Genomic DNA, 26902 nt, shown 5'->3' on the forward strand with positions numbered 1-26902 from the left:
TTTCTCTTTGAAGGGGGCTGGATTTCCCGGTATTATTTGAGAGACAATGAGAAATTAAATAAACAAGATTTTTCAACTGAAAACAATGAGCAACATCAAAACTTCAAACGAACAGAAATTATTAGGTATATGAGTGGGGTTAGCCCCGCCTTAATACCTGGCTCTATACGCTAAAATTTGATATTATGTATCAATTCTTTAAGAACAACACGTGTTAAATAAATTAATTCTTTAATAAATACCTTTTTTTGAAATAATAAAAACTTTAGTGTGAAGAGTGAGTTATTGAGGAGGGCGAAACCGCCTCATTTACGTAATAGTTTTTGTTCGCTTTAAGTTTTCTTGTTGCTCCTTATTTTCAGAGGACCAAATTGTTTTTCGTTTTTTTTTAACTCCTAAAGAAATTCACTCATTTCTCTGTCGGTAATCAGAAAGAACGCTGTAGCATTGCTTATGGCAAAAGTGCCCTTTGTAAGAGTCAAATGTGATCGAACCCCCACCCCCTCTTTTTCCCAAATGAATTCGATCAAAATTTTTAAATTACAACTTGATTCAAAATAGTTCATGGGCTATACAACCACACCTCCACAGTTGACAACCCTCACCCTATCTAGTGGGGTAAGGGCTGTAAGTTATGAAAGCTACCCATTTTAGCATAATTTTTTTATGGAAGGTGTTGAATTTTTTCGATTGAAAGTCAAATTTTCTAGTGCCATATATCAAAATTTCTAATTTCAAAAGTAATCGGAGGGTAGCTAGCCTCCCCATGTCTTTTTTTCCAGAATGCATCCAATAAAAATTTTTAGCTAGCGAGTTTGTTCATAGTAGTTCAAATACCAAAAGTTGGTGCCCTCGTGGTTGACAAAAACCCTCACAGCCCTTGGAGGAATGGCTGTAAGTTACGAAAGTTGCCAATTGTTAAAATTTAACGTTTTTATGAAAGAGGTAGTCGTATAAACTTTGGAAGAGGCTTATTCGATTTAAAATCGAAAGTTCTACTTCCTTTTATTAATCAAAGGTTACCAGTGGGCAACTACCCCCCCCCCCCAACACTATTTTCCCCTAAATGTGTGGGATAAAATTTTGAAAACCGAAAATTCTACAAATATTTCTTTTATATTTACTACATTAAAAAAATAAAAATTACAGTGAAATAAAATTTTGAATTGCTAAGTTTTAAAGAACTAATTTAATTAAATTTCCAGTATTTTGGAGCCAAAATTTACACCTCCTCTCCCCCATACTGCTGACAATATGCTCCTAACTCTCAATTATGACCTAACTCTCAATTTTTGACCTAATGAGCACCCTCCGAAGTTTCTGCAACCACGAAGCGGAGGTGAGGATTTGGAATGGGCAGCCCCCCTTCCACACGGAATTAATTGGTTTAATGCTGCTCTATTTTTGTGATAATTACGTCGACCAGAAATATTCCCAGAAATCAAGAGCAGTTAAATATCAGTTTCACATCATTGATGGGATTTAAAAAAAATTTGTACCTCCCCCTTCTGAAAAACAATCCTCCAAAAAAGTCCCAGATACTGCCCTGGGGCTATGTACCAATTTATACCTCCACCCTCCCCTCGTCTATCCCTTAGAACTAATTATGTATTTATCTGAAGGCTCAATGAGAGTTGGGATATTTTGGCATTAAAATACACCTTTTAATGCATCTTTTTCCCTCCCTAACTATAAAACAATAAGAGAACCCCATTGTAGAAAACCCCATTAAAAAGCCCTTATACCCAAACGTTTGGAATTTGTAACACAACAGGGGATTTAACTTAGACAGTGAAATTTGTTTAGACCTCAAAAATACTTTTACTAGTTAGGGAGAGAGAGAAATACCTCAAAGGATGAATTAACCAGAATTTAAACTCTAGAAATAAATTTTTGTTTCTGTCTCTATAGCGAGAATTTCTAGGGACGGTGGAAATCCTGAAGCTACTTCTATAGCTCTAGCTCTACAAAAATTGCTTCAGTTTAGAATTGTCTATAAACCAATAAAGAAATATTCATTATACGACTGAAAAGAGACCTATTCATTGAACTGGACTCAATTTGAAGAAACTTTGAAAAAAAAAATAAGGGTAGTCAAACCATATAGAAACATCCCAGAATCCTTTGTCTTTGCTTTGCTTCGTTGAATCATTCAAAGTGTTTGTGTTTCTACTCTACAAAAAAAAAAATCCGATATTGTTTTGTGTTCTCATTATCCTACAGGTATACAGCGAAATATTGTCGGCTGATTTTTTTGGCAGTAAATCTAGATGATTGTCAAACAGTTCGTGGTAACGAACTGTAGTAAGGAGCGACCCGGCTCAATAGTAACCAAAACTCTAAAAAATTTTGATATCAATAGCTACATCAAAAGAATCGCATTTTAATGCTGATTTTAAATATATAAATTTCATCAAATTTAGTCTTACCCATCAAAAGTTACGAGCCTGAGAAAATTTGCCTTATTTAGGAAAATAGGCGAAAACACCCCCTAAAAGTCATAGGATCTTAACGAAAATGACACCTTTAGATTCAGCGTATCAGAAAACCCAACTGTAGAAGTTTCAAGCTCCTATCTACAAAAATGTGGAATTTTGTATTTTTTGCCAGAAGACAAATCACGGGTGCGTGTTTATTTGTTTGTTTTTTTGTTTTTCCCAGGGGTCATCGTATCAACCAAGTGGTCCTAGAATGTCGCAAGAGGGCTCATTCTAACGAAAATGAAAAGTTCTAGTGCCCTTTTTAAGTGACCAAAAAAATTGGAGGGCATCTGGGCCCCCTCCCACGCTCATTTTTTTCCCAAAGTCAACGGATCAAAATTTTGAGATAGCCATTTTGTTCAAAATAGTCGAAAACCGTAATAACTATGTCTTTGGGGATGACTTACTCCCCCACAATCCCTGGGGGAGGGGCTGCAAGTTACAAACTTTGACCAGTGTTTACATATAGTAATGGTTATTGGGAAGTGTGCAGACGTTTTCAGGGGGATTTTATTTTGTTTGGGGGTGGGTCTGAGGAGAGGGGGCTAAGTTGGAGGATCTTTCCTTGGAGAAATCTGTCATGGGGGAAGAAAAATTCAATGAAAAGGGCGCAGGATTCTCTAGCATTACTATAAGAAAACAATGAAAAATAAACATGAAAACGTTTTTTTCAAATGAAAGGAAGAAGTAGCATTGAAAGTTAAAACGAACAGAGATTATTACGCATATGAGGGGTTCTAAAAATATATTAGCATAAAGAGCGAGGTATTTAGGAGGAGATAAATACCTTGCTCTTTATGCTAAAGTATTTTTAGTAATTTCAACTATTTATTCTACGGCCTTTCTGATTCAGGGGTCATTCTTAAAGAATTGGGACAAAACTTACGATTTAGTGTAAAGAGCGAGGTATTAACGAGGGTACAAACCCCCTCGTATACATAATAAAAATATAAGGTTATGAAAGCTTGTTACGTAAGTTAATTCTTAAGTTACGCATTTTTTTACTAATAAAAACGTTCGTTAAAATTAAAAGTTCTAGTTGCCTTTTTAAGTAACCGAAAAATTACAGGGCAACTAGGCCTCCTTCCTCACCCCTTATTTCTCATAATCGTCTGATCAAAACTAAGAGAAAGCCATTTAGCCAAAAAAGGAATTAATATGCAAATTTCATTTTAATAATTTATGTGAGGAGAGCCAAAACCAAACATGCATTAATTCAAAAACGTTCAGAAATTAAATAAAAAAAACTATTTTTTTTAGCTGAAAGTAAGGAGCGACATTAAAATTTAAAACGAACAGAAATTACTCCGTATATGAAATGGGTTGTCCCCTCCACAATCCTTCGCTCTTTACGCTAAAGTTTGACTTTTTGCCACAATTCTACTTTTTAAAACAATTAAAAGCTTTAGCGTAAAGAGCGAGGGATTGCGGAGGGGACAACCCATTTCATATATGGAGTAATTTCTGTTCGTTTTAAGTTTTAATGTCGCTCCTTACTTTCAGCTAAAAAAATTAGTTTTTTTACTTAATTGCGCTAAGAAGCAAACATTTGTGTTCGTTTTTCAAACTAAGATTTGGTCAATTTTAGTTGTAGCCACTATCCTTTCTGTAGAACATTTATAATAATTTGATAAATAGTACAGAATTATGAAGTAATATAGAAATAAAATTATAGCTGTAGGTGATTTTCTCGTACGAAAGTAAGACACGTAACAACGTAGGATACTCACTGTCGTAGCCAGAATGAAGGTATTGACTCCCCCCTTGTGAGAACCGGGAAAATTAATTATAATATGTAGCCTCTAAATACTCACGGATCAAATTCAACACCTTTCCTTATCTCAGACTCTTCCTCCCTCCTATCTAGTGAAGTCCTAGTTATCTCAGACTCTTCCTCCCTCCTATCTAATGAAGTCCTAGTTATGTCCTAGTTATCTCAGACTCTTCCTCCCTCCTATCTAATGAAGTCCTAGTTATGTCCTAGAGAAAGGTCAATTAACAGTCCTTTTCTGATCTAAGCGTACATACAATATTATTGCCAGAATCTTGTACTAAAATAAAGTTCAAGTATATTTCTTTCAGTGCTGAGAAAGAATGGGGCGATGGAATGCGTGGTTTAGCCCTATCTCTTGCTCGATTCAGCCTTCTTCACTTAGAACAAGGACCTCCACACTGCAAGAACTGGAGACCCCAAATTCTGCTCCTTTCGAAGCTTGAAGAAGATTTCACTCCAGTTCATAGAAAACTTTTTTCATTTGCTCATCAGCTTAAGGTGAGTCTTCATACATAAGAAATAGCGGTTGAATCGAAAGAATCACAAGATTCATCATAAGATCCGTATGATTAAAAGCTAGACTCTTTACTTTAAATTTTTATTTTCTTTCAGCTAATTAGGTATTTTTGGAGACCGCACTGCCTTTCCACGACGCCTCGTCATTTGCTGATGACAGTCACTGTATATGTGATCGAAATATCGAGAATTTTTTGTCATTATTTTTACGTGTCTAATAAAATGATTTATCCCTATTTGAACTGTTATCTGTTCTTCAGCTAACTATCTCAAGAAAATCCTTCTCCATTTTAAATTGTAGCTGAATGGGGGGACTTGTCCTGAATAAGGTAGAGGGAAAGTGCTGGTAAAAGTTCAGGCGCTAAACTGTAATTTAGGTCATTGATTCAATTGGAATTCTGTGTCCGAGGATCTACCATATCTTATTCAGGGTATCGAATAGAACTTCTATCAGGGAGTACACCTGAACCTGGAAAATGGAATGTAGTGGGTTTGTCCATGAGAATCTGCCAGATTCTAAATTGGGGTATTCTCTTTTGCAGCTTATCGGAAAAATAAAAACTCACAATTTATAGGGATGACCCACTCATGACTTGCATGATCAGAGTGTTTTGTGAAGGCAAGTGACAAAAATAGGAAGACATTCATCGCATGATTCTGTTAATTTCCGTAACTTTCCATAACTAGTAAAATTATGAATATTTGGGCTTCACATCTAAAAGCATTTAAAGAGGGGGAAAAAGAGAAAATAATAGAAAAAATTATCTTTTTGGATAATATTTGTGTTTTCATCCTCTATTGTTATTTTCTAGTAAGCTAATCCAGTAATGGTAATTTTTATTTTATTTTGATAAACCGCTTAATGTGAAGACAAGTTTACGGGAATTCTGAGAGTCTGAAATCTCTCGAAAATATCGTCAATTTTAGATGAAAGCTGCACCACTGGAATCACCGTGGTTTAATTCCCATATAAGGGAATTAAAGTTCCCCACCTTGATAAAGAAGGAAAATCGTTTTTTTGCAAGGGGATTAGCAGATATGTCTGACTTTTTTCCTCGTGGGGTGGTCATTCATTAAAACAGAAAAGAAGCGGCCCTTTTGGAGTCCGCCCCGGGAGGCAATCATACTAGTGGCTCCACTGTGCCACGCTTTTTAAATACCATGGGGCGTAGATACAGCTGATTTAATGGGGTTGTCCTGTTAAATACTGTAAAATCGTAAGTCAATTGATTACCTAGGTTCACAGTCTTTTAGAAAATAGTTTTCCATGTCGCAATAGTTTTTGCCCAATTAAATTGTTCTAAGTCCTGTTTTAAGCAGTTTTGTCGCAAGTATATTTGAAGGGCATAGTGAAATGGGCAAGGTTTTATCTAGGGCGGAGGGGCTCTATCTCATGTAAATTGGGATCAAATTTTTGAAGGGTGTGAGTCAATCAAATAAAACATAAAATCTTTGAGTTTAGGACATTAAAAAAGTCTGGGGAAGGGAAGCAGAACTTAGCAAAATCTCCTCTGACTGCTCAATCATTAGGGCTTATGCTCGTCACTTAAGTTGACTGGGAAGTCTGTGACATAGCCAGAAAATATCTAGAAATTATGAAGATGAATTTTAAGAGCATGCTTGGCGGATGTTATTGAAAATTATGATGAATAAGAGGAATTGAAACATCTGACCCCCGTTATGAAAAATGATTAACGGCCACACGCAGAGGAATCAAACGGAAGGGTGGGGGGATTTTCCATGATAGTAGAAAAATGTGGGTTGGATTTCAATCTTAATAAAATTTTGATCTAATAACAAAAATTATTTTCTTTGGGTCAGCCTTGGCCCTAAAGAACTTAATGAATACTGTCTTAATTACTAATGAAAGACTTAAAGATTTAGGTTACTTCTTTAAAAGGAATAATTTAAAATTTATGGGACTAATAAGTCTCACGAGAATTAGTCATTGTTGCACATGATAAATACAGGTGCATTTCATTAGGGATAACTGAAGCTACGCATAGAAATTAATACAAATATATATAAATAAAATATATAAATAAAAAATATAGAATAGATGATGTTGGCTTCCCCTAAATACTGAATACTTACCAAGCAAAAGTACATCCTAGATTTTTTTTTTTCGTGTGTCAGGGGAGAGGGGGTTAAAAAACCTGAAAAAGGTATCAACAATTTGTTAATATGCATTTTTGTTGGGTTTTTGTGAGACAAAAAATTCAGGAGTGGGGAGGGTTTTTAAGCCCTTTAACCCCCTCTGGATACAGCTTTGTTGCCAAAACTTGGAACTGCATAAAATGAAGACTTTTGCAAATAAATCTAGAGACGAGGGTGACAGATCAAGCCTTGTGGTGCATATGCAAGTGTATCGACTAGTTTATTTTCCTTTAAAGGCGCGTGAAATAGTTTTGGCGGAGAATATTATTCTAAATTATCAGTAATCTACGTTACAATTTGAATTCAGCTGCATGGCAACTGTCTACTATCGTGAAAAAATTTGAGTGACTTTAGTTTTAGAAAACGACTGCAAACTTGCCCAGTGGCGTCAATTTGAGGTTTTGAAAAAATACTTCTTTTTTGTATTTTCAGTGGAAAATAGCTTTTTTGGAATTTTCATTGAAAAAACTTGGAAACAAGAAATATCTCTCCCAGATTAAAAAAATAGCCTTTTGCCCCCCCCCCCAACAACCATCAACGTTTCTGTGAATTCTACTGGCTATGCAATATATGGAGAAATTTCTTCTTAGTCATAATAAAATCGTGAATTCGATTTGAAATTTATTTAGTATTGATAATAACGAACTCCTATATATGGACTCATGATCGGCTATATTGATGATACCTCAATTGGCCTCGTTTAGATATAATATAACAATAGGTGATTAATTTTGAAAGGTTTAGGGGAAAATAAATAGGATTTTTACTTCAAATTTATGGGAAAAATTGTAATGTTATGTATATGGCTCTAAAATACACCTAAAATATGTACGTTTCACAGTCCATGAAGTTCAGTCTTTATCGAATATATAGGGCTAAGCAGTTGCGTTTTGTCTGACAAAAACTTTTTTCTCATCGCGTATAGATGAAATAGTCCAGTTACCCTCGTTCGTAGGCTGCTTCAGATCAGGAGCACTTGCCGAATCTGTTTTCTCCTCCTCAGATTTTTCAATTTCCGCTACATGGCGAACTTTGCACTTATATTTTTCTTTTCTGGCAACACTGTCAGGCTTGGATCGACATGCTGCTGAAATATGCCCTTTTTTCTGACATTTGCGGCATTCCGCAACAGTCACTGGGTTTGTGAGGTCCCTTTTCGCACCGGTAACATACAGTGTTCTCAGGCATCGCATTTGCTTTGGTGAATTTGTTAATTTTTGAGGCAGCTCCATCCTTGATATTAATTGCTTCGAATTCTGCAGTCTCCATATTCCATGTGATCTCAATTGCTCTACTTAAGGTAAGATCATTTTCAGTTAAAAGTCTTTTCTGCATGCCACTCGATACAAGGCCACACACGAAACGGTATCGCGATGCTTGGCTCAAAAATTCGCCAAAATCGCAGGTTTCAGCTAAGTGTTTCAGTTCCGCTATATAAGCATTCACTGATTCACCCTGCCTTTGATGAAACTTGTTGCGTTCCGCAATCACAAGTTTTTTCGGGCACAAATGTTCTTTCACTGTCCTGACAATTTCAGCAGAACTTTTTTCCGACGGCTTTTTAGATGCCAGAAGATTTTTTATCAATGCGTATGTCTGCGCACCACACGAAGTTAATAGAACAGCTCTCTTCTTTTCTTCTCTAGTGATATCATTTGCAATAAAATATTGCTCGAGTTGGTCCACATAATCGGCGAAGTCACTATTTCCATCGAATTCATTCACTGTACCAAAAATTCGATACTGGGCACTTTGCCCACTTTTCGCCATTTCTCTGATTATATCCTTTTATATAACTTTATATTGAGTCACTAATTATATCCTTGATATAATTTTGTCCTTTTCACAATATCCTTGTCTCCATTTTGCAATGTTCGTTTAACAAGCATTTATCTATAGAACTTTACAAGACAGATACAGATAATCAACTAAAATAAAATGAATGGGGCATATTTGCTGTTATAATAGCTGTTATTTGCAATCAGCATATGACTCATACAACAGAGAGGAATTTCAAAATAGACACTTGCACATAAAAACAAATGATCAAAACACTGCAGGTATGTTATAGTCGTATACAGGGAGATTGCCCATTTTGAGACCCCCCCCCCTCCAAAAAAATGTCCAACTCGTACGGAAGTCGCATGGGAAGTTTTTTTGTAACCCGACACCCCACCTCCTTCAAACAAAAATCCTTGATACAATCCTGATTTGTAACACTCGAATAGTTACAATTACATTTTTAATAATTTTCTCTTCCCCAAACTACTGTAATTGTTTCATTTTCTACTTCAAGTAGGCTATCGGTTGACTGACGTGATTAGAAAAAAAAACACAAACGGTATCCAATCTTGTATCGAAGTTTTTAAATTGTCCTCAAGTAGAAAATAAAGTGAAGTAGAAGATTTTACAATTTTTTATTCTTTCTGGTTACTTTTTTTCCCTTTACTTACGTACTTTTAATTTTCAAACATAAAAAACAAGAAGAACAATAAGAAATTATTTTCACAAGACTGTAGAAATCTAATTTAAATGAATATTTCGGCCCTATGTCCAAGGGCCGTCCTCAGCAAAACATAAATATATAGAAAAAGAGAAATTTACAACAACATACGACCAATAGAACTAACATGAATTTTTTTTTATTTTGTGACCTGGTTGAACTTTGCTGAAGAAAGGATGCTGGGATTGTTTAAAAAAAAAATCATTTTAGTTCTATTGGTCGTATTTTGTTGTAAGTTTTTCTTCTTCTATATATTTATATTTTGCTGAGAACGGCCGGAATATTCATTTAAATTAGTTTTCCACTGTCTTGTGAAAAGAATTCCCTATTGTTCTTATTGTTTTTGTTGTTTGTGATGGAAAGAGAGTGTGGTCTTCGTCGCTATTTACTTTAATTTTTTTATTCAATTTATCTTACTGCTGGTCAATCCTTTAAGAACAGTCTAGAAGGAACTGTCATATCTTCCTGTTGACTCAATCCATAAATGTAAGAAGGAGGATTACTTCTTACTATCTTGGAAAGTAGTTGAACTATTTGAATTAATCTTTCAGGAATGGATCCACGGCCTAAAATGTACCCTGGACAAGTATTGCCAAGCTACTATGTTAACCCCTTTTGTTATTCATAAGGCCTAAAAGATTGCATACACGACTTGTTATCACTTTTTACCTACTTAATAATTTTCATGTGCCTTCTTTGAGTAGAAAATCTATTTCGTAAGATCTATTCTAAGATCTTGTGAGATTCGTAAGATCTATTTCGTATTTTATAACATAAAAACTGTTAAAGGTCGTCAAAGGTCAGTGACCTCTTGAGGGAGAAGGAGGGGAGTTAGCTTTCCAAATACTTTCCAAGGAGATTATTTAGCCTTTGGATCCAATCTTGAGAGTTTAACAACTACTTTCCAAGATATCAAAAAGCCTTAAACTAGAATTTTACGGTTTTCCCGAGTCAACTTTACTGTTGTTGACATTTTCAAAGCTAGACTCAATTTATTAGTGATTCTTTGTCTATTGTAAATATAATCTTTGGCAAGAACAATCAGGACAGTTTGTGAAAGGAGTCTCAGAAAACCAAGGAAATGTAAGCACAAATTAATGTGTATGTCCTAGAGGGATGTACCCTTGATTTTAGTCTAGAGAAGTACAATTGCAGGGAATTGTTTTGGCCATTTTATAATCATAAAAACTTCATTTTCAGCAATAATCTCTAGTTTACGAACAGGGAGGGCCAAACTGTAGATATTTGGGTACCGATATCTGCCCCCTAATACAGCCTTGCAAATATAAGGACTGTTTCAAGAGCAGGAGTCGTGGTGCGGATATAGAAATTACACACACTAATTGGTACCCTTTGAGCCGTAACAGTTAAAATGTATTAGTATCTCATGGCTTCCCTCCAACTCCCAAAGAATAGAATAAATCATTTCTCACCTAAAATAAATATTGGTGTGTATCACAAACCGAAATGGGTTTCCCTTTAGAATACACCTTGAAGTAATAACAGAATTATCCATGGGCCCAGGCTAGACCTGTGCTCTGTTTCTTTTTGGTTGGTGGAGAGGGGGTTAGGCCATGTAACAATTTTTTCTAGCTATTAAACTTAAGAAAAGTGTGCTTGTATTAATTTTCATATTTTTAAGGCGGAGTCACTACAATGATAATGAGTTATTTCTCAGCCAATAGGTAACAGAAAGTGTCTTTTTACGGAATATTTCAGTTTTCATTTTCGGAAAAGGGATTTAAAGTCCCCGGATTCGGATAAGGCCCCAAAAAATAGTAGTAGCATGATGAGTTTCCTGTGTAATGTCCTACAAGTGGTATCAGTCCTATCAATTTCTTTAAATGGGAGCTAAACAACTTTATTACAAACCAGTGAACTAATAAATCCATACATATATGTACATTAGGAAAAGTCTTCTGTAGCATAAGCTTCTGGGAGTAAATATAAAACAAAAACCTGAGAGACTTCTCTATTGGAAACTTTAAATTGGTCTTCCTCTTAAATTGTCTCCTTCAAGCACTGTTTACCTTATGCATGAATCTGATGAACAGGTATGTCAATAATCCTTAGCATATTCATCTTCATCATATTTATTATAGCTATTCATTTTTCTATAGCCTCCATAATTCATCATATCATTAGGTTTGGACTTATAGTCGTCAGTTTCATAAGTAGGATAATAGTCTTTAGATTCATACGGCATCTTAGGACTCTCATGTGTATTATAGTCAATGTACTTATTATACGGACTGTATTCAATGTCTTTATCATACGGATCGTAATCCATGTCTTTATTATATGGATGGTAGTCCATATCTTTAGTGTAGGGATCATAGTCCATGTCTTTGTTATATGGATCATGCTCCACGTCCTTATAATCAGGATTATATTCGTCCCTGTATCCATTATATTCCATTCCTGTCTTTTTATATGGTAAATAATCATGATATTCGTCATAATGTGGTTTGGTTTTAATTTCATCGTCCTTATAAGATCCGTATTCTTCATACTTATCTATTCCATATTTATGCCCATATTCACCTGTACTGTACATATTCATTGCATATTTTTCATATGGTTGGTTATAATCAACACCATAATTTTGGTTTTGCATTTTGTGGTATTTATGGTCACCATAGTTAGGTTTATACTCATATGGCTTATGGTAATTCATATATCCTTTTTTGTAAATATGTGGTTTGTAACGAGGTTTCTTTCTCTTCTGTAAGGATGGAAAAAGTCCTGGTATAACGTTTGCCACAACGATAACCACTGTCCGTGTAACTACCACCACAACCGTTACGATCACTGTGGTGATGATAGGTAGAACTACAAGCAGTATTGGTACCAATTTTGGTTTCTTAAACATTGCAAATAAAGTATGTTCCAAACTAGTATCCTCAGCATAGCCACTTGAAATTGTAGCAGCATCTGCAGCCTGTGGTATTAAATCCGTAAATTCAGGAAAAGTATCGGGTGGAAACACTTCGTCTAACATATCAGACACTAAGATGAACTCAGACTAACCTTATGAAAATTTGACTATACCTCTTATTTTAATTTAAATACTATGACCCAAGAACTAATATATGCTAATAAAGTGGCATCCTGTTTTACTCTTATTTTGTATTTTAAGTAGGTCAACTAAAATATGACTTCAATATTTTCCGCAAATTTGATCTAACGTTTGGATAGGTGTATAAAATTGCTATTACATCGTGCTATTTAGTAATGCTCCGTCTCAGAAGATAAGAGTAGAGGTCACATTCAGGGAGTACGATGGGGCCTTTTGTACCCACCTCTCCCAATTTCGATTTATCTTTTATGATTTCTCACTATTTATTATATTTCACACATTCTTTTTATTTAGTTTAATCCCTCCCACCCAAACAGAATGGCATTTGCTTCAATATTTAAGGGCTCTCCCTCTACTAAAAACTTAAAAAATTGCAAACAAGTGATCTTATGACTAAAAAAAAACAACCTTAATCAATCAGAATCCCCGCAATACAATCCTAGAAAAGGTCATTTTTATATATGATGGCCGGCATTTCCCATCCAGAAAATACCCCTCTTCGACTGATACAAAAATAACTTTAAATCTCATTTTCTGATTTAATTAGCAACCTCCGAAGTTTCTGCGACCATGAGGTGGAGATGTGGATAAGGAAGAGGCAGTCCCCCTCCTATACGGAATAAATTCTGCTTGTTCTGGGGTTTAATGTTACTCTTAACTTTCATAATAACAGCGTAGACCAGAAATATTCCCGGAAATTATAAGGAAGTAGGTATCAATTTTGCGTTTTTGATGAGTTATTTAACTTTCTTTTGGACCCTTTCCCCCGAAACCTTCACCCAATCAAAATTCTTATTACAGCCCTGGGCATCATACATCAATTTCCATCCTCCCCTCGTCTCTCCTTTAGAGCTAATTATGTATGTATGTGATGTTTCAATGATACTTTGGCATTAAAATGCACCCTTTGAGGTATTTTCCTCCCTCCCAAACAAAAACACGATCAGAGAGCCCAATTGTAGAAGTCTAACTGTCCTTTTAAATCTTGCAATTTGTTCATTGCTTATAGATAGTATTTATAATTGGGAGACAAATTTTTGCGGGGAAGTTTTCTGCAGGTGACTGGATTGTCTGGGAGAATTTATGCTAGGGATTAAATTTTTGGGAATAATTTTCTTTTAGCGAGGGCACATGTTCTGAGAAATATTTTCCATGGGGGGTTAAGCGCCTAAAACCGTATATATAAGCTTCAGGGTCGAAAATATAAAGACTGCGCTATGCAGAGGCCAGACAAACTGTCATAGATATATAAGGTATAACAGAAAACTGAAACTCATTTTCTAAATTGCATTTTACGAGGAATCTTCTTAGGAGTATTTCACTCTTGAAAAAGATCATAATAAAGTTATTAAATGTCTACAATGGGATTCTCTAGTTGTTTTGTAGTTTGGGAAGGAGGGAGATACCTCAAAGGGTGCATTTTGATGCCAAACCCTCCCAGCTCTCATTGAGCCTTCAGGTAAGTACAGAACTAGTTCTAAGGGAGAGACGAGGGGAGGGTGGAGATAGAAATTAAAATATGATCTATAGGTAACCAAGATCTTTGTTGGGGAGGGGGTTTGGTACAAAAGAAACTTTAAAAAACACATCAAAACAGTGTAATTGATATATACTCCCTTATGATTTCTGGGAATATTTTTGGTTTACGTAGTTATTATCAAACTAAAGAATAACATTAAACCCCAAAATGAGCGGAATTTATTTCCTATAGGAGCGGAACTTCCCCTTCCTCATCCACAACTCCATTTCGTGATCGCAGAAATTTCGGAGGGTGCTCACTAGATAAAAAATTGAGAGTTCGAATCTCTTTTTTTTTTGTAAGTCGAAAGTGATTGAAGGACAAGCAGTCGTGGGGGATTTACCAGGGAGGATTTTCCAAGGGAGAATTTTCCGGGGGATATTTTCCAGGGGAGGGCTTTTCAATAAGGGAGAAATATTTCCCGTTGGGGGTATTTCCTGTGGGGGAGGGGGGTGTAAACGTTGGTCACCACCTATGCCATGCCCCACTCAATTAAAACCACTATTCTATGCCTCGGAATGTCGTTTTGTCAAGACAATATAGAACCTCTTTCCCAACCACCCATCCTCAAACACTGAAAGCATAAATCATGCGTCAAAAGGGAAAGGGCCCTTTGCCGACCATAATAATCCATTATGTCCAACATAATCCATTCTCTCCAATTGATTTGAAATTACTGCACGCCTATTAACCAAAGAGCGTAATTACTTGACGTCCCTTGGGGTAATTACGCTATTTGCTATTAATTATTGTAAAATTTGAAAGTAGGTAAGATACATAATAAAATTCTCGAGTTCTGTCAAATGCCCATTTTCTAGATGATTACGCGACGCGAAGTAAGTCGGGGGGGGGGGGGCAACATGGAGTTTATGCCCACCCCAAGATTTGGTCCAAATGGTGCCTCTGCAATCATGCTGACTGAAAGTGAAGTAGATTTTAAAACCATTTTAGAAGCATTTGCAGAAAAAAAAAAATTTGAATATGTAAATTCATATGCCCATATTTGATGATGTAAATATCAAACGGCATTTTCATAATATCTAGGGGACACAAACGTAAATTAACGTTAGCACAAAATGAACATAACAAAGAACAAACGAGAATAAAACCGTCAGCTCAAAATGAACAAATTGGACCATCAAGTGAAACAAGATCAAGATAAAGACCTGAGAAATGTAAGTGTACACGGGTGACACTGAACAACCTGGACCATCAAAAGTGACCAATCCAAGCAACCAATGCAAAATGTAATAACAAATGTCTGAAGCAGTGATAAACGAAAACAAAGATCAAAGAGATATGTAGTTAAAATATTAGTGAAACGAACAATTAGAAGAACCCAAATGCGACATTGAAGAACATAGAAATATGTAGTTAAGATATAAGGAGCATCGAGAATCACAATGACTCAAAAACGAAAGTGAAGAAAAAAAATATGTGGCTACAAGACATGCGACAATGAGGATCAGTCGAACCAAAATAAAAATGAAGAACATTGAAATGTGTGGTTATAAAATATGCAACCGCAAGAACAATGGATAATGCAGTTAGAAGATAATCAGCAGTGAGAATTGCAAGCAACAGCAGGAATCAGAACTTGTCAAAGATAAAAGTGAAGATCAAAGAATTGAAGGGCTAGCAGACGTCAGAACTTGTCAAAGATAAAAGCGAAGATCAAAAATTGTAAGGCTAGCAGACGCGCTAAAGCAAGCATCAAGAGTGTCAAAAATGAAAGTGAAGCACCAAGAGCTGTGCTGTTAAAGGAAAGCGAGAATCAGAACAAGTCAAAAATGAAAGTGCAGAAGATAAAAAGAAAGGACTTGTGTACATGATGGTACACACTCGTAAACAAACCGGTTTTATCTGTCTGCATTAAGAGGTAATTAGTCTACGCTCGGTGGCAAACAAGTGACGGGTGACAGAATACATTGGACTTATATAATTTGGGCTATATATTTGCACATTAAGGGGTGGAGTAAAGTATTTGGACAATGTGAAGTTAGAAAACAATTCTTACTTCATAATTTGTAGAATAATTTTAGATATTACATTTTGCATGCAGACCAACTATACTTTACCCCCCCCCCCCCCATGTGCAAAAATATAGCTTTAATTCGTTATTAAAGTATTATATTTTTATCACACTTTGGTATATTTCATTAGGATTGACCTAACTTCACTTCTCAAGTGGTTATTATTATGTACACAATTACTGGAAAAAAAAAATATTATGTTAGAAAAACAGCACCATCAGCAACATCTTCGATGCCAACAAATTGTGGCATAAAACCCAGCGAAAACCTACAAAGATGTCGTAAATTAAGCAAGTGTTATTTGCAAGTCTTTGGGACCCTTCAACTCTGTATGTATTCGCTAAGGAGTCCTCCATTAACCCGCAGGAAAAGTAGCCAACAAAGATTATTTACCCAGAGGCTGCGTCCTGCTTGGTCGAATTGTATTCATACATTAACAATTTTCAAACGAATTTGTTTGGCCTGTTGTAGGACATCACTTGCTCTTTATAGAGTTCCATAAAAAAATATGAAACTGGAACACATGTTTTGCTTTAGCTTCATTCAACGTAAGCGATGCTTGAGCCAAAATTAGTCGTAATGTTTTCACCTTCAAAATAGCTGGAAAAATTTATCTCAAAATCAATTTAATGGCACACCCATCACAGACCCCTGAATGTGATTTTGAACCATATTCATATGGCCAAATGCACTTTTTAGACCCCAATGGAGATATTAAAGAACACTTTTCACATATATTAAATTATTAGATCAGTCGTAACCCAACAGATCTCTAGGAGGAAATATTGTGAGACACAAATTTATACAAATATATTGTAATAAATATATAAATATATTTATTATAAGTAATAAATATATATATATATATATATATATATATATATATATATATATATATATATATATATATATATATATATATATATATATATATATACATACCCTGCATACCCTGCCTGTCTGAAATAAGAGAATATGTGGTCATATATCCCTCCTCTCCTAAAAACTGAATATTGAGTTTAGTTAAGGTCCTTTTCTTTGGAAGTAGCATCAATTTAAAATAGAATAAGGGTCACATTTTAAACTTGTTTGCCAAATAATTTTTTCTAGGCCTTAAGGATCTATTTTGCGTAAAAAAGAAAAAAAAATTAATTACGCCTTTTTTCAGGCTGGCAAAGGATTAACAATTTGTGTTAGCGTTCTTCAAGGAGATTTCATGAACAGATTTCATGATAGTGAGATTGCCAAAAAATCTTTAAGAGCAGTAATGGAGGAAGAAAGAGTCAAAGGATTTTTTGATGTCATTGTTGCCAAACATCAGGCGGAAGGAGTTAGTTTTGCGTAAGTTAGATAAGCTCTTTGTAAACATAATTGGCTTAGGAAACTAGGAGTTTAGAGGAGAGGAATTAACAAAAAGACAAACTACATTATGTTGAAAAACTCACAACCAAAGGAAACCCCTCGCTTGTCATAAATACATCCCCCTTCTTCTAAAAAAAAGACAGCCTCCGTACCCAAAAATTCTGTATACACCCTTCGGTGTGGCAATCTCCCCCCCATGAATATCAAGATTTATATTATTGTCCAAATAATGGTCTATGTTTCTCATTGAATTCGCTTAATTCAAGCCTTCCATCGAAAATTTTAGCCACCGTCCTATTGGAACAATTTGGATTTGTTCATTTTAGCTGAAAACAAGGATCAAATGCCGCGACACTGAAGATGAAACGACACCTGAATTACGACTTAGATTTTGTTTTCAACGTTGGGTAGGCATCTCAATTTGAATAGCCCGTATTGATATCTAACTAATCTAATTTATTCGATTTCATTTTTCTGATGTTAGATCTATTGAAACATAAGAAATTCTGCATTGCTAAATAGTTAGGACATTGGGTATTATCAGATCATTCTTTTGCTCAATCAATGCTAGAATCACGTTCTACTTACTTATTATTAAGAAGAAGAAAAATGAAGGGGGTTAAGAAAAATTCATTTGAAATGCTAAGTCTGATGAAAATATTTATTGCCAAAAATCTCGAGATGTCGAAGTTTTCTTTTAACCCATTAACCCCTTCGAAAATACCTAAAAATATTACGTTCTTTTTCTAAACCCGTTCCACTTTATTCTTTGGTGCACTACTATTGTTCTTTCCCCTGTTGGATTCTTAGTAAAAACACTCATTTGTGTACACCGAGGCCACATCTAGCGGAACCTAAAAGCACGCCCATATTTTGTATTTTCTATATAACTAGGCCCTTGAACGTCGATTTGGTACGGCGCGCATTTGACCCCCCCCCCCTGTTAGGTTTTGAAAAATATCCTTTTTGGCATCTCTCAAAACGGCTCTTTCATGTATTATCACGGAAAGAAAATTGTCCCCCTTTAGATTTTGAAAAATACATTTTGCTCCTCCCTTAAAATTGTGTGAATTGACGTCGCTGACCCGGCCGGAAATCTGGAAAACTCAACATTCTGGGTGCCTCCAGAAACGTTTGTTTGTTTCCTCGGCCAAATCAAGGATTTTTCTTTTCGGAGGGGGGGGGGCAAAAAGACTTCATAAACGCATAAAAATTGGTTTCATTCATTTTCAAACTTCTTCTTTTGGGGGAGGGGGAGATTCCAACCCCCTAGCCCCTCATCTTAAAACAGCTTTGTTTATGTCACACCCCATCAAGGTGCATGTTTATTGGCTGAGTCTACCAGATTTCTGGCAGTGTTCCATGAAAGCAAAAAGTTGACACACCGAGAGACATACTCAATAACAGTTTTTAATTAAGCAAATGGAAGAGCAATTAAATTAATGAAATCAATATGTTTCATCTTGATGAAATACAAACCTTTGGTCTGAAGGTTCATTAAATAGACAAATCAAAGAAATTTCCAATACAAAAATTAGAAAAATTTGGTATCATTACCAAGCATTGAACTCAAATTTCAAACCAGACTCTTAACTTTTGAAATTTCCTCCCCCGCAACAACTTTCTGCTACCCAGCGTACATCTCCAACCCACGTGCCACACAGTTTTGCCATGCTTGGCATAATCTCTGCCATGCTTGGCACAATTTCAACCACGATTGACCTCGTCTACGTGGTTTCTAAAAGTGGGTGCCCCCTCGAAAATTTCAGGAGCAGGATTTTGGGTACATTCCACGTAGCGATGATCATCGATATTGGCAAGCTTTTTGCTTAAAAAAGCTGGTCTTAATATGGAAATGTGGTAAACTTAGTATTACCTATTTTTGGTTTGTGCTCCTAAATATACGGCATCGGATGGATTTTTTTTATAATGGATCTTCATGATATTTTAGTGATGGACGTTCACTTTCTATCACTTGGTGTGCATCTCAGAGCAGCACCTTTGTCGCAGGACTACACCAAACTTGGCACAAGCTCCGCCACAGTTGTCAAGCGGGTGCCCCCTTGATTTTTATCCCCTACTTCAGGGTTTAAGGCTTGACTTCTCAGCCGAAGTTAATCACTAGAAATATATTTAGGAGACATTAGAATGGACTCTATTGCAAGTGTTTAACTTTCAGCAAGCGATTTATGGCAAAATAAAATTCTATTTTTAATTTAAGGAATACTGTCTACGTGATTTTTTTTTTACCAAACCCCGTCCCTTAGCATCATTTGGTTTCACTAGGTGACACTGCACATTGCCTTACGTTAAATGGGGCATAGAAAATGTATACACACATTGTCGTTTTGTCTCTATTGAAGTTGCAAGTATAGTAATAAGATGGTAACTTACAAAAGTGGTAACTAGCGCTAGTGTAGACAAAGACCTTCTACGCCATCTAGCATTTGGCGACACTTGACATTTTTTCCACTGTTACAATAAAAATAATTAATTTAATTTGTTTAGTTGTCAAACCTAGCGGAGTAGGAAGTGTCTTATCTCAGATTTTGACAGAAAAACGATTACGAAGCTAGAAAAAATTCTAAGTGTACCCAAAAGATGAATGGCAATGGTGGTTTTATTTAGTTGGCACTAGTGTCAATTTTACTCATATAAGTTACCTACACTCTTTGCTCTGTAATATAGGGTTTCAGGTGGCACAGAGCTACAGTAAAATTTGAGAAGAGGGTAAACTTTTCATTTTCTGACTCTGACATTTTTTGTATTCTGTGACATTTTTTGACCATTTGAAACATGATTACATTCAGCTCTTGCAATTTTCGCACCCAAATAGCAAAAACTAGGTAGGGGGTTTTCGCATTTATTCTTTAAAATTGAGTTCAGGCACGCATAAAGTGGAGTTAGGGGCTGTTTGTCTCAAAGTGTCCCAATTTTTCTATTTGTACACATGTTCTACGAATTCCAACCTCCTCCCCCTGGCTATGCTATTGCAGCTTTTCTGTTTTGGAATAATTACTATTTCTATTATTAAAACTAATATTATTATTTGTCAGGGGAGAAGAGAAACACCATGAAAAAGGCGCAGGATTTTCAAGCATTATTTAAAAAAAAGCAATGAAAAAATAAATATGAAAAAGTTTTTTCAACTGAAAGTAAGGACCAGCATTAAAACTTAAAACGAACAGAGATTATTACGCATATGGGGGTTCCATCTCTCCTAAATAGCTTGCTCCTTACACTAAAGTATTTTTAGTAGTTTCAACTATTTATTCTACAGCCTTTATGACTCAGGGGTCAATCTTAAAGAATTGGGACAAAATTAAAGCTTTAGTATAAAGAGTGAGGTATTAACAAGGGGGCAAACCCCTTCATATACATAATACAAATATACGAATATAGAAGTTCGTTACGTAAGTTAATTTGTAAGTTATGTATATTCTTATGGTACTTGGTATTAACCAAGTGACATATAGCACTTGCAAATACTGTCGGTCTGTCGGTCCCGGTTTTGCTACTTTAGACACCTCCAGGTAAGCTAGGATGATGAAATTTGGCAGGCATATCAGGGACCGGACCAAATTAAATTAGAAATAGTCGTTTCCGCGATTTGACCATCTGGGGGGTTGAGTGGGGGCGGTTCATTCGAAAAAATAGAAAGAATGAAGTATTTTTAACTTACGTACGGTGGATCAGATCTTAATGAAATTTGATGTTTGGAAGGATATCGTGTCCCAGAGCTATTGTTTTAAATCCCGACCGGATCTGGTGACTTTGGGGGGAGGGAAGTTGGGAGGGAGAAACCTAAAAAGCAGAGAGATCAGGATGAAACATAACCGGACCAGATCTGCTCTCTTTTGTGGAGTTGGGAGAAGGGGGTAATTCGGAAAAATGAGTATTTATAACTTCGGAAGGGTGACCAGACTTTAATGAAATTTGATATTTAGAAGGATCTTGTGCTTTAAAGCTCTAATGTTAAATTCCGACAAGATCCTGTGACATTGGGGGGAGTTGGAGGGGGAGACCGTAATTCTTGGAAGCGTGAAAATTGGGGTATTTTTATCTTACGAATAGGTGATCGGATCTTTATGAAACATGATATATATATATATATATATATATATATATATATATATATATATATATATATATATATATATATATATATATATATATATATATATATATATATATATATATCCTAAATTAGTGGCTTTTATAGACCAGCACTTGAACGAGGCCTTAACCCTACTCATCCATACAATCACATAGGTCAAACAGCATAGCCATACACAGTCAACCATAAAGAATAATCCATGGACAGGCAGTCATGTCGTCAATAAGTATAAATCGTCATTTACCAAACAATAAAAATATTAAAGACAAATAATTCAGAGGCAACAACCCAACAAAAGGGCTCATCAGGAGAATACACTTGCCTATAGGGTTTCGGCACTTTGAATTCTCTACCCAGTCAAGTGTTGTGCCTACCACAGAATATCCATGGCATCCCCGTGTCAGGTATCACCCCCAAAATACCTGCCTATGAAAAAAACCCGGCAAATGTAGAACAACCAAGTAACACCAAAACAAACTTATCCTGTTAATATATTCCTCTTTTTAGCAACAATAGGTAAACTAAACGTGATAAATTTTACCAAATCACAAATATTAACACATTGTAAAAAACCTGAATGAACTAAACAATTATAGAATTCATCTTTACCATGAGGCTATTTTTAAAAAAAATCTGCTTTATTAGAAAAACGATTCAAAATAAATGGCGCTGCACCATCTTTTCGTGAACCTCAGAAATTAGCCGAAAATTTCTTTAAGTATTTCCAGATAATTCTTTTGGTATTTATTTAAAATTTCATTATAATGAAAACTGAATTTTTTAAATTGCCAAGTTAATTTATTTGCAGAAAAACCCTTTTAATATCAATTTTTGGCTTAAGATTTTACATCTATTTTTACATATATATATATATATATATATATATATATATATATATATATATATATATATATATACATATATATATATATATATATATATATATATATATATATATATATATATATATATATATATATATATATATATATATATATATATATATATATATATATATATATATAGAAGGATCTTATGTCTGAGATGCTGCATTTTCGACTCGAATTGGATCCGGGGACATAGGGGGCTGGAGGAGGGAAACAGAAATCTTGGAGAACGCTTAGAATGGAGAGATCGGGATGAAACTTGATGGGAAGAATAAGCACAAGTTCTAGATACATGATTGTTATAATTAGAATGGATCCGCTCTCTTTGGAGGAGCTGGAGGGTGTTAATTTGGGAAAATTAGAAAAATTGAGGTATTTTTAACTTAAGAACGGGTGACCGGATCTTAATGAGATTTGATATTTAGAAGTAATTCATGTCTGAGAGCTCTTATTTCAAATCCCGACCAGATCTGTGGACATTGGGGGGGGGGTTGGAGGGGGAAATCTTGGAAAACGCTTGGAGAGGAGGTATCTAAATGAAGCTTGGTGGATAGAATAAGCAAAAGTCATTGATACGTGATTAACGTAAACGTAATGGATTCGCTCTCTTTGGGGAGTTGGGAGGAGGGGTTCAGTGATTTAATGAGTTTGGTGCTTCTGGACGTGCTAGGACGATGAGAATTGGTAGACGTGTCAGGGATCTGCACAAATTGAATTGATAAAGTCGTTATCCCAGATTCGACCATCTGGGGGGCTAAATGGAAAAGAAAAATTAGAAAAAATGAGGTATTTATAACTTACGAGTGGGTGATCGGATCTTAGTGAATTTTGATATTTAGAAGGGCATCGTGACTCAGAGCTCTTATTTTAAATCCTAACCGACATTAAGCCTCTGATTTTCCTTTTAAATCAATCTAGTGATTCTTCGAATTGTGTTAGAGCTCATACCATCCGAGCTCTTGGCTCTTAGCTCTTCTTGCCTCGTCACAAGTGCCATATGAGCTCTTAGCTCTTGTTTACTAATAAAAACGTTCGTTAAAAATTAAAAATTCTAGTTGCCTTTTTAAGTAACCGAAAAATTGGTGGGCAAATTGGCCTCCTCTCCCACACTTTTTCTCAAAATCGTCTGATCAAAACTAAGAGAAAGCCATTAAGCAAAAAAAAAATTAATACGCAAATTTCGTTTTAATTATTCATTTGCGGAGAGCCAAAATAAAAACATACATTAATTCAAAAACGTTCAGAAATTAAATAAAAACAAGTGTTTTTTTAACTGAAAGTAAGGAGTGACGTTAAAATTTGAAACGAGCAGAAATTACTTCGTGTATGAAAGGGGCTGTTCCTCCCTCAACGTCCCGCTCTTAACGCTAAAGTTATTTACTTTTTAATAAAGTAGAATTTTGAGGAAAGTAAAACTTTAGCGTTAAGAGCGGGACGTTGAGGGAGGAACAGCCCCTTTCATACACAGAGTGATTTCTGTTCGTTTTAAATTTTAGTGTCGCTCCTTACTTTCAGTTAAAAAACTTTTTTTTATTTAATATTAATAAGAAACGAGGCAATAAGAGATTGACTCTAAAAATAATCTATTTAATTTTTAAAACTAATCTCTGAATATTAATAATCCGACAATTTTAAAAATTTAGATCCACGATACTACGTACCCAGAGTTGTAGCTAGGGTTTTCAATGCCCAGAAATGATGTTGGTTTTGACCACCATCCCATGCTATCACTGGCACAATATAAATATGCAAATATGGTTTATTAAAAAGAAACCGTTTGGTGCTCCCTTAGAGGCTGCAACCAGGGAAAATCACCCCCTGTTTTCTCCCTAGCTACGCCACTGTAGGGGCCTTATATTCTACCATAAGCTAAAATTTAGTTTTTGAGAAATCTGCCTGAAGACAACGTATAGTTTAAAGCTTGCGTCATTGAAATCACCATTCATAAGCTTCTGATAATAACCGTTATTAAGCAGTGCCATAATTGGGTCCAGTCACCGATCAAGAGGAAAATGGTCGCCCATCGTACCTTACCCGGAAATTTTAAAGGACTGGCATAAAAAGGTTTTAAAACTAAATAAATAGCTATGTGAAAATACCCATACTACATGAACCCTGCCTTGAGAGGATTAAATGAAATGAGGTTTTACTAATACCAAGATTTAGCTAGTGCTAGTATGAACAAATTTGATTTTTCAGATTGACTGAAACATCCTAAGTGCCTTAAAGTAACAATAGCTGAATTTCAGTACTAATAAAATCTCATTGTTAATGGGAATACAAGCGGTTTTCGTAATAAAGTTTAAGTGCTATTTGTTGCTGTACTTTTTGGGTTCAAGCAGCAAAACAACAGATGTCTTTTCGACGGTCATAAATCCTCGTCTGTCTGATATGCCGTCCCAGCTTATGCATGTGCCAGACATGGAGTATTAACTTTACACGATATATCTGTTTTATTATGTTTCAATATTATGAATAAGAAATGTTCCATATGGGTATAGCGGCTAAGGCCTTTGGGTACTCGACTGACTGACCGTATTTCAAACAGTTGGCTGTACAAAAAGTGTGATTCAATCCCGCTTTCTAGGCTTATAATGAGAACGAGGTTGAGATTCCTAGGGCACTTTTTGCGGGTGAAGGATAAGAGATTGCCAAATATTGCCCGGTACTTATATGATATATCCCCTGCAGCTCAAGTTGTTCATGCATTGATGCACTGTAAACCGGTTTCTTTTGCTAGTTTCTTTCAACTTAGCGTGAGAAAAGACATAGATAATTGACAGAACAGATTGGAAATATATAATTTGGGCTATATATTCACACATTAGGGGGTGGGTGGGGGTGGTTGGTTAAAGTATTTGGACAGTGTGAGTCAGAAAACAATTCTTACTTTATAATATTAGAATAATTGTAGCTAACACATCCTGCATGCAGACCCGCTGTACTTTACCCCACCCCTAATGTGCAAAATATATAATACCCCAAAATATCATATCTTTTTATCATACTTGGGTATTTTTTATAAGGGTTAACCTAACTTCACTTCTTGAGCTGCAGGGGTATATCATACAATGCCGATTGCTCTTTTTGACAAACCGTCTAGGGCTAAACAGAGAGCAGACCGCTCACGGTTTGGGTGTAAAAAAATATTTAAAGGAAACGAGAACTTCATGGGAGGATGTAGAGAGGGAGGCATTGAATAGATCGGGATGGAGGAGGGGTGTTTGCAGCTGTGTTGGACTCAGGTGGCTTTGTGCTGCAGTGATTTGTTAGTAATTGCATTAGTAGTCTGAAAAAGTCTGTGACGACTCTAAAAAAAGACTTCTGATTTGCAAAAGGCCAAAGTTTTACTTTTGTCGCATGGTGGTTAACCAAGGCCGTATCTACTACTACTACTACTACTAATAACTCACTGCAGCACCAAGCCGCCTGAGGCCAACACAGCTACGCACGCTCCTCCTCCAACCTAATCTATTTAAAGCCTCCCTCTTTACACCCTCCCAGGAAGTTCCCATTTCCTTTAAATCCTTATTTATGACATCCTCCCAACCCAGACAAGGACGACCTGCTTTCCGTGTAGCCCCAGACGGTTGGCCAAAAAGGACAATCTTTGGTAATCTGTCATCCTTCATCCGTAGAACGTGGCCTAGCCATCTCAACCTTTCTTTCATTATAGCCCCAGAAAGCGGGATTGAACCACACTTTTCGTACAACCTACTGTTTGAAATACGGTCAGTCAGCCGGGTACCCAGAACAATCCGTAGGCAATTTCTCTGGAAAACATCTAGTAAATTTTCATCTGCTTTTCGGAGTGTCCATGCTTCAGAACCATATTTGACCACTGTCATCACTGTAGCTTCCAATATTCTAATCTTGGTTTGTAGGCTTATCTTTCTATTTTTCCAAACTTTTTTTAACTGTGAAAAAACACCCTGAGCTTTAGCTATTCTACTTTTAACATCTTCACTGCTCCCACCATCTTTACTAATAATACTACCAAGGTAACTGAAGCTCCCAACCTGATCAATTTTTTCGTTACCTAAGGTCACCTGTTCATCTTCACTTATTCCTAACCTTAGTGACTTAGTCTTCTTAACATTAATTTTCAAGCCTATTTTAGCACCCTGAACTCGTAAAACCTCTAAAAATTCATTCATTTTGCTCACACTTTCATCTAATATGCTTAAATTATCAGCATAATCTAAGTCCAGGAGCGTTCTTCCTCCCCATTTGATTCCATGGTCTCCAATTGCCTTTCCTGTGCTCCTTAAGACGAAGTCCATCAAAATGATCCATATAAAGGGGGATAGAACACAACCCTGCTTAACTCCTGATTTAATACAAAACCAGTTGCTAACCTCATTTCCTACCTTAACCGCAGCAGTATTATTCTCGTACATAGCGCAAATCACTTTAATGTATTTTTCTGGTATACCATATAACGATAAGACCTTTGTTAACGCTGTTCTATCAAC

General features: G+C 35.8%; 1 protein-coding gene across 1 annotated transcript in view; it reads left to right on the forward strand.

Moving 5' to 3' along the window:
• LOC136028534 (solute carrier family 12 member 6-like) overlaps window positions 1-26902 on the forward strand; it is a 236358-nt gene that overhangs the window by 177790 nt on the left and 31666 nt on the right. Inside the window, 2 exon segments of the mRNA XM_065706380.1 lie at window positions 4563-4752; window positions 17230-17402. Coding sequence (XP_065562452.1) covers window positions 4563-4752; window positions 17230-17402 — 363 coding nt within the window.

The sequence above is a fragment of the Artemia franciscana genome, chromosome 6 (genome assembly GCF_032884065.1).
Source record: "Artemia franciscana chromosome 6, ASM3288406v1, whole genome shotgun sequence".
NCBI lineage: Eukaryota > Metazoa > Arthropoda > Branchiopoda > Anostraca > Artemiidae > Artemia > Artemia franciscana.